An 11,468-nucleotide genomic window follows, 5' to 3' on the forward strand; every position below is an offset into this window, starting at 1 on the left:
TCAACCGTACAATTGTGCTCACTGAACCCGTAGGTAGTAGTAGTGGTGGGGGATGGTCCCTCATTCCCCCCCCCATTTAATTTAATGCTACAGCGCAGGGCCAGGAAGTGCTTTGTTCTCTTGTCCAGAGTCCCTATGAGTCTAAACAGACTTGCCAGCCCAGAACAGCAGCAACAAATGTACCGAGCACACAGTCCTACGTTGGAGACTGACCCTTCTGATAACATCTCTAAAGTTCCTGTGACCAAGTCCCACCACCCTTACTTCCAAGGATCGTGCTGGCCTGTAATTCATGCAAAAAGTACATGTGGGAGTCATCTGGAAGTTCCTAGCATGTTGGTGTTCTACACCAGTACCAGAACGCAAAGGCATCAAATCTTTCTGGTCTTCCTTACTCATTATCCAACGTTCACATCCATATGTAGCTACTGACTATACCATGGCTTGCATGGGGCACCTTAGTCCTCAAAGTGACATCTTTGATGTTTAACATCTTAAAGGAGGGGATTCCCAGCCCTCCTTCCTAATGCCACCACCCTTTAAGACGATTTCTCATGGTGTGGTGACCCCAAACATAACATTATTTTTGTTGTTACTTTATAACTGGAATTTTGCTACTGTTGTGAACCGGGCGACCCCTGTAAAAGGGTTTTTCGACCCCCAAGGGAGTCGCGACCCACAGGTTGAGAACCGCTGGCAGCAGATTTTTCTCAATGTAATACATCGTTTGATTTCTTGACTGCTGCTTCCATGGATCTTGGTGGGGACCCACATAAAATAAAATCTTTGACAAGTTCAAAAAAATAATAATTTATAAATTAGCAATGGTTCATGGGGAAGGGGGAGCGGGGAGGGAGGGGAAAAAATAAGGAGCGGATACCAGGGGCTCAAATAGAAAGCAAATATTTTGAGAATGATGAGGGCAACAAATGTACAGGAGTGCTTGACACCATGGATGTAAGTGTGGATTGTGATAAGAGTTGTAGGAGCCCCCAGTGAAATGATTTAATAATAATAATGAAAAAAGAATGCTGTCATGAATGAGCAGGCTGCAGAACCACAGTGGGAGCCCATTGTGTGTGTGTGTGTGCGTGCACATGCGTGCACATGTGTGTGCGTGCGCTCCAACACCACCTGTCAAGTTACCGGTACAAACCCAGTGAGTCAGAGTCGACTCCCTCCACCCACAACCACCAAACCAGAACATAAGCCAAACAACCCGCCCTGCCGACCGGTGGATCCTGACTAACAGCCACTCGGCAGGACAGTGTGTCCGAAGAGGCTTGTCTGTACAGAAACAACAGCTTCCTCTTTTCCTCATGGGGAGGCTGGTGGGTTCGAATCACCGACCTTCCTGTTAGCAGCTGAGCTCTCTGTAACCACGGTGACACCTGGGCTCCTGTAAGAATGGTGGTGGCAACATAGGTACAAGTGTACTTGACACATGGATGGATGGATGGCTTGTGATGAGCCGTACGAGCCCCCAATAAAACGATTTAAAAAAAAAAGAAGAAGAATGGTGTGCTGGGGGAGGTAGATGACCCCCTCTAACTTCGCCAAAATAACCCAAAGCAAAGACCTTCAAACTCAGGCATCAAGCAGATGCCAGCTCACAGGACAGGGTAGAACCGCGCCTGCGAGTTTCCAAGAGGGTAACTCTTGACGGGGGTAGAAGGTCCCGTCTTTCTCCCAAGGGGAAGGAGAATTTCGACCAACAGCCAAAGGGCTGATTCCTGTGAGGTGAAGTCAGACACACCTTTATCAACACGCCTTTCGTCAGTGCTAATGCCAGCCTTCCCTCCCACGCCACTCTGCTCTTCTGGGCTTGGTCGTTTTCTGCAAATGGCCACACCGAACCCACCGAGGGCATTTCTGAAGTCCAGCCTCACACCCGGAAGGGTCCTAAGGGACAGTCGTGTCATGTACGGGAAGAAATTAAGAGACAGACAAAAGTTTGGGGATGCTCACCTCTGCCATGACGTCAGGAGCCAGGTCCACACACAGAGAGATTGTATTCTCAATATCAGCTTATATACTCTCGGGGGTGCAAGCCCCCCTACCCCCCCATTACAGTTGACCACATACTAACAAAGTGGGCTGGCCCCTAACCCTGAAGGTCCCTGAGTTCCTTGGGGGAGTAGCCTAAACCCCAGTGCTGGGGCAGGTCAGGGGGAGTGGCTGTGTTCAGAGCCTAGAGAGCAATAGTACATGTCTGCTCCTATAGATAAAGCTGGCGGCCAGACAGCAGTCAGCCGTGTGTTCGTAAGAGGTAACTTAAGGTAAGCACTACCTTGGGAGGATTGTGTGGGGATCAATATTAATTATGTGAATGGGACTCATCTCTAACTCACAAGTGTGAAGGCCTCCCTCCACCTGAGAATCCTGGTCTTCCAGGCTTCTTAAAATATGAGAATCCAGAATTTGTCCACCTATACTCTCTTCCCAATCCTCTGCTTCCCACAGGCACTCACAGCTGTGCGAGTTTATTAGGGAAGAAACGGCTTACAATTCAGGAACAGGAATACTTAGGGTAAAGTTCTTTGGTCAGGAGGGCCCTCAGTCTCTCGGTCTTTCACCGTCTTGGGCTCCCCTGGCTCCTGCCCGACTCAGGAAAGTGTTTCAAAGCTCATTTAGCTTCACTGTTACGTGCCCTGGGTCACTGTGCTCCGCAGGAAGCCTGGTGCCCACAGGAGCGCCCTGCTGTCAACTCATTGCTCCACGTCGATCTCACCTCCTGCTTCTGGTCCTGCCATTTCTCCACCACGGCTTTCTTTTTCTTTTTGTGTGATAACTAGCTCGTGTGTCACAAAAGAATTGAAGTCTGTTCCCGTGTTACCTTCTCTCCTTTTGTAGCCGCTCAGACCAGTGTTTAGGTCTGAGGAGTAAGGGATCTGGAGGGTTTCTAAGGTTGTGACTCGTCTCTTTAATGTGTTAGGCTGGGTTGACACTCATAGGTGCGTAAGAGAGAGTTTGATCGCAAGAAGTAGTGCTATATCTGGAAAATATCTTGCTATCTTGTGATCGCAAGAAGTAGTGCTATATCAGGAAAATATCCCAGCCCCGTTCCGATGTAGTCCATCAATCCGTCTCCAGACTCATGCTTCGTTCTGTTGTGCCCAGGGTAGCTGTGGGTCGGAACTGACTCAACGGCGCCTAGCAGCAGCAGCAGCAGCAGCAGCAGCAGCAGCAACAACAATATTCCATTGTGTGCATGGACCCGAGTTTGTTTATCCGTTCCCCCACAGATGGGCTCTTTGGTTGCTTCCACATTTGTGCTATTACAGACAGCACTGTAATAAACACAGGCCCGCTCTGCCTCTGCTTCTTGTTGACTTGGTCCATCTCCAGGGGCTCAGCTCTCTGTCCCAGCCTCGCTCTGCCTCCTGGGTCTAGGAGGTTCTCAGCCCAGGGACCCCCGTCCAAAGGATGCATTCTGAATTCAACTCTTCTTGGTGGTAGTGAGTTTCTTCCATCAACCCTTGGGATGGTCCACGTTAACCCTAGAGAGATGGCAAAACTGACCAATCCCTCATTAGAGTTCTTGGCACCTGATTTGCATAGTCCCACCCAATCACTGTGTGAGAGTAGCAAAGACTATATATAGCAGGAGGGCCATATTAAGGAAAGAATTGCACTAAAGCTCCTTATAACAACAACATATATATCTATATGTATATGCTTATGTGTGTGTGTGTGTGTATATATATATATATATATATATATATCCTGGTGGTGTATTGGGTTATTGGGCTGATAGCCACAAGATCAGCAGTTAGAAACCACTAGACACTCCCCAGGGGAAAGAGGAGGCTTTCTACTCCCATAGAGAATTACGGTCTTGAAAATCCACAGAAGCAGTTCTACTTTGTGCTATAGGTTCACTCTGAGTCAGAATTGGCTTGATGGCAGTGAGTTTGTATATAAAGGGAAAAAATATAGACCCCTGCTGTGTTAGTCCGGGTTGACTAGATAAACAAATCCAAGGACACGCACATGTATAAGAAAGAGTTTTATATCAAAGAGTAATTGGATATCAAGAAAACATCCCTGCCCACTCCATATCAAGTTCACAAGTCCCATATTAGCCCATACGTCCAATACTAGTCCATAAATTCCTCTTCAGACTCACACAGAACATGCATTGATGTCAAATGCAGGAAGATCACAGGCCGGTGGGTGAAAAGTCTTGTGGATCCAATGTCAGTGGAAGCATCTCAGCACTGGCCTCCACTTGGCTCCTCAGCAGGAAGGTGAAGCAGAGAGAGAGAGCTCTTCCAGGTCTCAGCAAGTCTCCATGTGGCTTGTCAACAGGAAGAACAAGGCAGATAGAAAGGAAGTTCCCAGAATCCTCATGAGAAGGCCATGCCCACAAGGAGGCTTCATCAGGCAGTGACCTGATTAACAGGCTAGACTCCACCCCGTACACTTATTTATCAAGTTGACATGAAATGATGTAACCACCACAACTGTCAATTGCTCTGACCTCAAACCCTCTACTCTCTAGTTGATCCCTTCTCATCGTGACCCTAGATCTTTATGGGAACAGAAAGCTCCATTGTTCTCCTGAGGAGCAGCTAGTGGATTTGAACCTCTGACTTTGTGGTGAGCACATCAACTCCTAATCCACAGCACCACCTGCTCTGAAGAGGGTCACATTAGAATTTCCTGGATGAGGGTGGGGTGGGGGAGAAAAATGTGGAACTAAACTCAAAATCACAAAACGGAGCAGGATTACCGTCAGAGAGAGACCGGTGGACCCCTTGAGACTGTGGCCCTCCATCACCCTTCAGATCTGGGACCTGCCTCACCCCCACAGCTCAGTCTTCAAGCAGCAGACAGGTCTGAAGGGAAAAGTGGCCCTCGTGAGGGGCACACACCTTAAAATAAGCAACCATTTGAGACCAACAGGGCAGCGCTGCCCCAAGGATGGCGTTCAGAAGGGGTGGAAACAGGAACACGGGGAGGAAGTGGCCCGCCCGTATTGCCTGGAGGGACGGCGTTGGATGAATTGAAATCAAATGTGTGTGGTTGTTGACCGTCAGACCAGTGGTCTGCTCTGTAAACCTTCAACTCATTCACAGCAAAAAGTTTAAAACAAACCCAAAAGACAGTTCTGTAAGAAAAAGCACCCTCGTGTGCCCAGGCTTCCCGCCTCAAATTGACAGTGAGGGTTGGATGGTGAATGATTGATATGATTTCCTTTGTCTGTGTTTTCCTGGATTTCTACAAGGACCATGTGCTTTGCACGGCACATTTTAAAAGCAAAGACGATGTGCTTTTCGGACCACACACTCACTATGGCGGGGGCCCATTCTGACACACATCAATCCCCCAGGACAGAGCGGGGCACCCCAGAGGGTTTCCAAAAGAGCCTGAAGGCAGAGTGGGTTGCTTATGGTGTTTGGCTGTTTTGTCTCTAATTTAATTTTAATCATTGTAAATTTAAAAATAGTAATAATCGTACATCATCATATGTGATAAGTAAGAGGGGGCACCCCCCAAAAACACACACACAGTGGAAACAAGCTCTGCTGGACAGAGCTTTCTTAGTCGGAATGTTTTCCCACTAGGCAAGCATCAGGCAACGTGCTCTGAGTTAGTGCATCCAGTGGTGTCACCTGGGAAGGTTCTTTCTGGTCACAGTGAATTTTTTTATAAAAGCAGTTTTGCTTGAACCTCGTTTTGGGGGAGTGGCTGATTTAAAAGAACAGTGTGCAGCTGTGAAATGGTGTCCCACTCAGGGAAAATGCCGCAGAAACTGTTGTGACGATGAACACCGCTTACAAGGACAGCGCTATGGGAAAAACTCAAGTGCCTGAGTGGTTTTCTCATTTCCAAAACATGTCGATTGATGACAAGCCTCGTTCTGAACATCCGTCAACTTCCTGAACAGATACAAATGTCAACTTGTAGTGCATTTGGAGTTCATTCCACCAGGTGAGACTGTTGATCAAGCTTTCTATTTAGAGCTTCGGAAAAGATTGCATAACAGTGTGTGACCCCCAAGAAGCCTGGCTTGTGGCAGACAGGGGGACTGGTTTGGCTACCACGACAAAGCACCTGCTCATGCAGCCTTCTCAGTGCACCAGGCTTGGCAAAAAACAGCATGCCTCTCTTGCAGCATGCACCTGACTCACCTAACCTCGCTCTGTGCGACTTACTTTTGTTTCTGCGATTTGTAGACATAGAAGAGGTGAAGAAGAAAAAAAACGAGGCAGAAGCTGTCAGCCATCCGAACAGATGAGTTTGAACAAAATGTTTCTAAGAATGGAATCGCAGACTTGATGTATGAAGTGTATGGAGAGTACTTTGAAGGTGATCTTAACAAGAAATTAAACACATAGCTTTTGGGGGCAAATCTGGGTTTTTGGGGGTACCCCCTTGTAGTTTTCATATTTATGCAGCCGGATAAATCCCACTAGAAAAAAAGTAGAAGAGGTTAGAAGGCCTATGGAGACTAGCGTACTGTGGGATCTCTGTGCTCTGGTTTCTCTTCAGACTCAGAATCACAGAGCCTGTGAAAAGCTGGGTCTGGTTTCTACAGGGGTTCCAGCACCGTAAATCTTTATGGAAGCAGATGGCACCTCTTTCTCCAGTGGAGCAGCTGGTGGGCTCAAACCCCTGGGATGCTTAACTCACTGTGCCACCAGGGCCCTTCCTTTAAAGACCCCAAACAAAGCAAGCTCACGTTATGGCATCCCTGCTAACTCTGAGCGATGCTATAGGGCAGTATAGGGCGTTTCCTGGATTGTAATATATATATTACAATCTATTCAGAGTAAATATTATTGGAAGAATATTTTTTCCTGGAGCATTTAAAAGATTAATATACTTTAAAAAATTTTCTTCTTGCCCCCAACAGTTTTAATGGCAAGTCATTTACATATCAAGGCTGTAACTCTTTACGGGAGGAGAAAGCCTCATCTTTCCGCCCACGGAGCGGCTTAGGGTTTCAAACTGCTGACCTTGCAGTTAGCAGCCCAGGGACTCTAACTTGTCATTGGTTGGGGTCTGGATGGGGGGTAGACCCTTCCCAGGGCTCCAGGCTGTCTGCCTGGAGGAGAAGGCACCCTGAGGGTTCCCAGGAGAATCCTGGTTTCTGACGATGTCACAATGACCCTCCCCCGCAGGCTCCGCCCCTCCCCCGCCGGCCTCGCGCTGCTGCCCTCCCTCCCGGGCATGGCCCCGGCCTTCGTCCCCCAGCCCCCCGGGCAGCCCCACCCTCTGTGGGCACTGAGCACCCGTGAGAACTCGAGGGCTGAGGGGCCCGGCGGGGCGGGCCCTGGATCTCTGGCCGGTGCCCCACCGGCCCTCCAGCGGCCACCATGAAGAGGCTGCGGAACTTGGGGCTCTTTGACTTCCTCCAGGGCCCCCCCAAGTGGGTCCCCATCCTGGGGGAGCTGCAGAAAACGCTTCAGAAGGGCGAGTACCTGCCCCTGCACCCGCTGCCCATGTTCGAGAGTAACTTTGTTCAGGTCCCAGGCTCCCTTCGCCCTGGGGCTGACAGCGGGCTGGGCAGGGGCAGGGTTAGGTGGGGTGGGGGGCGGGTGGTGGTGGGTGGGTGAGCGGGTTGGGGTGGAACCACGCTGTGACCACCCTCAGGAGCCTCAGAAGGAAGGTCTGATGATCTGTGTCCAAAGGGTTCGAAGGCCAAACCAACCCATGGGCTTAGAGGCTCCCAAGCCCCCTCAGGACAGGACAGGCCCTTTATAGAGGGGTCAGACGCGGTTTGTCTGGACAGACCCTGTTGCAGCAGATCTGGGGCCAAGGGTTTGAGCTCCAAGGCTCTCGGCTGAGTGGGCTCGTGGGTTTGAACCAACGACCCTTCGTTTAGCAGCTGGGTGCTTAACCCACTGTGCCACCAGACTCCTTTCCAAATGGCAGAACCCCACCTCGGGTTTTCCCCGGTCGCATCCTGACCCTGTATGGCGTTTACCGGAGCTCTCCCTCCTCATGGGCTCAGGGAGCCTCATCTTTCTCCCCAGGAGCTGCTGGTGGTTTTGAATCACCGACCTTGTGGTTAGCAGCCCAGAGCCTGACCCACCACGTCAGCGACATTCTTTTCCAAACCAAAGAGCCAGAACAAAAATCCACTGCCATTGAGTCGATGCTGACTTGTCTTGGCCCTAAAGGACAGAGTAGACCGGTCCCCTGATGCACAGCGAGAAACGCCACCCACGCCGGCACCCTCCTCACCTTGCCTCTTGTGTCGGAGCCCATGGCTGCAGCCACGGTGTCTGTCCAACTTGCTGAGGGCCTTCCTCTCTGTCACTGTCCTTCCCTAGGGACTGGTCCCTCCTGACCACCTGTCCAAAGTGGTGAGACCAAGCCTCGATGCTAACGAGCATTCCGGCTGTACGTCTCCCACGGCAGATTCGCTTGTTCTCTTGGCCGTCCCGGGTGCATTCCACATTCCTCGCCAACACCGTGGTCCCGATGCAACGATTCTTCTTCGGGCTGCCTCTTCCATGTCCCACTCTCACACGCACGGGAGGTGATCGAAGAGACCCCGGCTGGGGTCCGGTGTGCCCTAGTCCTCAGTCACCCCCTTGCTTTTCAACACCTCAAGGAGGTCTTGGGCAGCAGATTGACCCAGCGCAGTGCGGAGCCCTGAGTGGGGTTCAACTGCTGACCTGGTGCTCAGCTGATCGATGCTTTACCCACGGAGCCACTAGGGCTCCTTTCCCAGGGGTCAGACAGGGGTGGTGTGTGTGTGGAGCGCATGGGTCCATCTGACACCCACAGTCGCCCTGAGCCAGGATCGGCTTGCAGGAGACTGCTGCTCTTTTTACTTGGGGTGGGGAGAGGGTCTGGACCTGAAGTCCGGGGTGGTGCATTTGGCTGCCCATGAAGGGTCCAGCCCACCCACAAGGTGCCTTAGAAGAAAGACCTCATCCCCCACTCCCAAAAACTCAGCCTGGCAGCCCCCGGGGGGACCCCAGCCCCCAGCTGGACGGCCTTCAGCTTGGCCTTTTGGTTCGGGTAGAGGTCGGGAAAGGTGTGGTCCCAGCCCCTCTCCCTGGCCATTGCAGGTCACCCACCAAGGGGGTCCAGTGTACCTACATCATGACAGCAACCGCCTGACCATGGGCGTGGCCTCCACGTTGCCCAGCCTGGGGCTCCCAGACATTCTGCTGATCGCCAGGCCCCCCGAGGGCAAGGACTCTTCCAGCCTCATCCTCACCAGGTACAGATGCCCCCAGCCAGCCCTGATACCCCCATCCCCCGACCCCCCTGCACGCCGACTGATAACTGACACCTGCCCGCGTAGGAATCTATTGGTTAAAAAAAAAACAAAACCCCACCATTTTTTTAAAAGTCATTTGATTGGGGCTCTGACAGCTCTTATAACATTCCCATACGCTGTATCAAGCATATTTGTACATAGGTTGCCATCATCATTTACTTTCTATTTGAGTTCTTGTCTACATCCATACCACCCTGAACACACCCCATCTCGTCTATTTGAGCCCTTGGTATCAGCTCCTCTTCCCCCACCCCACCCCCAAACACCGTATTATGGCGACTTCGGGGAAGGTCTACAGAACAGATCACCAGGCTAAGTTTCAACCCTGAAGGCACATCTTGTTCCAGCTCACCCAACTCTCCATCCCTCATCCCACTTCCGCCCCGTGTCTCCTGTTTCCACCCCTCCACTCCCCTACCCCTTCTGAACGCCGCCCTGGGATCAGCGCTGCCCTTTGGGTCTCCAGTGGTTCTTTATTTGAAGGTGTGTGCACCTCACTAGGGCTCATGTTGCCCTTCACAGACCTGTCTGCAAGTCTGTCTTGGAAGACGTGGCCAAGATGCTGCTTGGGAGGCAAGGAGGGTGAAGGTTCACCTCTGATCATTTGGACACGTGGTCGGGAGAGACCAAGTCCCTGGAGAAGGACATCATGCTTGGGAGAGTGGGGAGGCATCAGAACAGAAGAAAACTCTGCCAGCTGGGTGCAACCATGGGCTCAGACAGAAGAGCCCCTGTGAGGAGGATGTAGGACAAGGGGTGCTTTCTCCTGTTGGGCCCGGGGTCACTGTGAGTTGGAACCGCCCCGTGGCAGCCTCACCACCACCACGGTTGTGTGACTGAAAATCGAACCCTGGGGGTGAATTTATTTCCAGATCTGCAGGGTGACGGAGGGCCACGGTCTTGGGGAACCCACCAGGGTTATCGGAGTGGTCCACCTGGTCTTTCTGATGATTGTGACACCCCCCCCCCCCCGCAGTTTGGAGATGCCCAGTGGGGCCAGTGACCGTGAGGCTGGAGTCGGCTCAACAGCAATGTACAAAACCAAACAAAAGGACATGCCGTCATTGTCATCGCTAGGCGCAGTCCAAGTCCAGTAGGGTCCAACCCATAGCGACCCCATGTGCAGGACAAGATCATACTGCCCCCTGTCCTGCGTCCTCCTTGCTGCTGCTGTGGTGGTGGTTGAGCCCAGTGATGCCACCACCTCGTCCAGGACCTTCCTCTGTTTCGCTGACGCTCCACTTTACCAAGCAGGACGTCCTCCTCCAGGGACTGGTCTCTCCTGACAACATGTCCAGAGCACGTGGGATGAAGTCGAGCCATGCTTGCCTCGAAGGAGCATGCTGGCTGTACTGCTTCCCAGACAGAGACGGTCATGGTTCTTGTTGACGTTCTATCTTACCAGACGTGCGTGTCCTCCTCCAGGGACCGGCCCCTGTAGGAGGCTAGATGTTGGGGTGCTGGTATGGCCCTTGGTGGTGCGTCAGAGGAAACCAGCCTCCAACAGCGGAAGGGTCAGTGGGCGCGATTGTACGGCGATAATGTATAAAGATGATAGTAAAGTCATCGAGGATAGGAAAGATAGGAGAGTAACCTAAAGGCGTCAGACACATTTCATGGTAGCATGCTCACCTCAGCCCCTCTGGATGCTCTATGTGGAACTGGGAGAATAGTGTGTCTTCACTGTCTTGGGATATTTATAGGTGGCCACAAGACATGCATATTCAGTAGTTACATACGTCACGAGGTGGGTGGCATCTACAGTAAGGGCCCTGAGCTCATGGTGGGGAAACTTAATACCTGCATTGGGGGAAGGTAGGAGGGGGTTGGGTGTCACGGCGGGAAGAGAGAAAAGGATCATGGTTGCTTCTATAAGGAGATACGATCAACCCTGTGTTCACCTTAAGGCAGCACAGCTGTTAGGGGAGAATCCGTGGGAATATTTAAAGCAGGATCATGTACTGGGACTTCACCTCTAACTTACTGAAGTGGAGGCTTTCCTGCCGTGGAAGACCAGCTTTCCAGGTTCCCTCGGTGATAAGGTAGAGGATATAGTCCGCGTCCGTTTTCCGCAGTGTTAATTTCCCCAGTGTTGTACGTCTTTGTGGAGAACGTCTCTGCCCTCATCTCCGCTTGCTGTCTCCATCTGTTCTTTTCCTGTCTCGAGGCCATCGGTCTCAAACACAGCAGGGGCATGATTGGGGAGGCCTGATGGTGCTGT

General features: G+C 51.6%; 1 protein-coding gene across 1 annotated transcript in view; it reads left to right on the plus strand.

Annotated features, from left to right (window-relative positions):
• The first annotated feature begins 7,113 nt into the window (after positions 1-7,113).
• GARIN5B (golgi associated RAB2 interactor family member 5B) overlaps positions 7,114-11,468 on the plus strand; it is a 33,278-nt gene continuing 28,923 nt past the window's right edge. The window contains exons 1-3 of the mRNA XM_013008004.1: positions 7,114-7,243; positions 7,318-7,475; positions 9,033-9,187. Coding sequence (XP_012863458.1) covers positions 7,114-7,243; positions 7,318-7,475; positions 9,033-9,187 — 443 coding nt within the window. The remainder of the gene's footprint in view (positions 7,244-7,317; positions 7,476-9,032; positions 9,188-11,468) is intronic.

Source organism: Echinops telfairi, unplaced genomic scaffold (genome assembly GCF_000313985.2).
Source record: "Echinops telfairi isolate 266 unplaced genomic scaffold, ASM31398v2 ScPeMD7_655;HRSCAF=1070, whole genome shotgun sequence".
Taxonomy (NCBI): domain Eukaryota; kingdom Metazoa; phylum Chordata; class Mammalia; order Afrosoricida; family Tenrecidae; genus Echinops; species Echinops telfairi.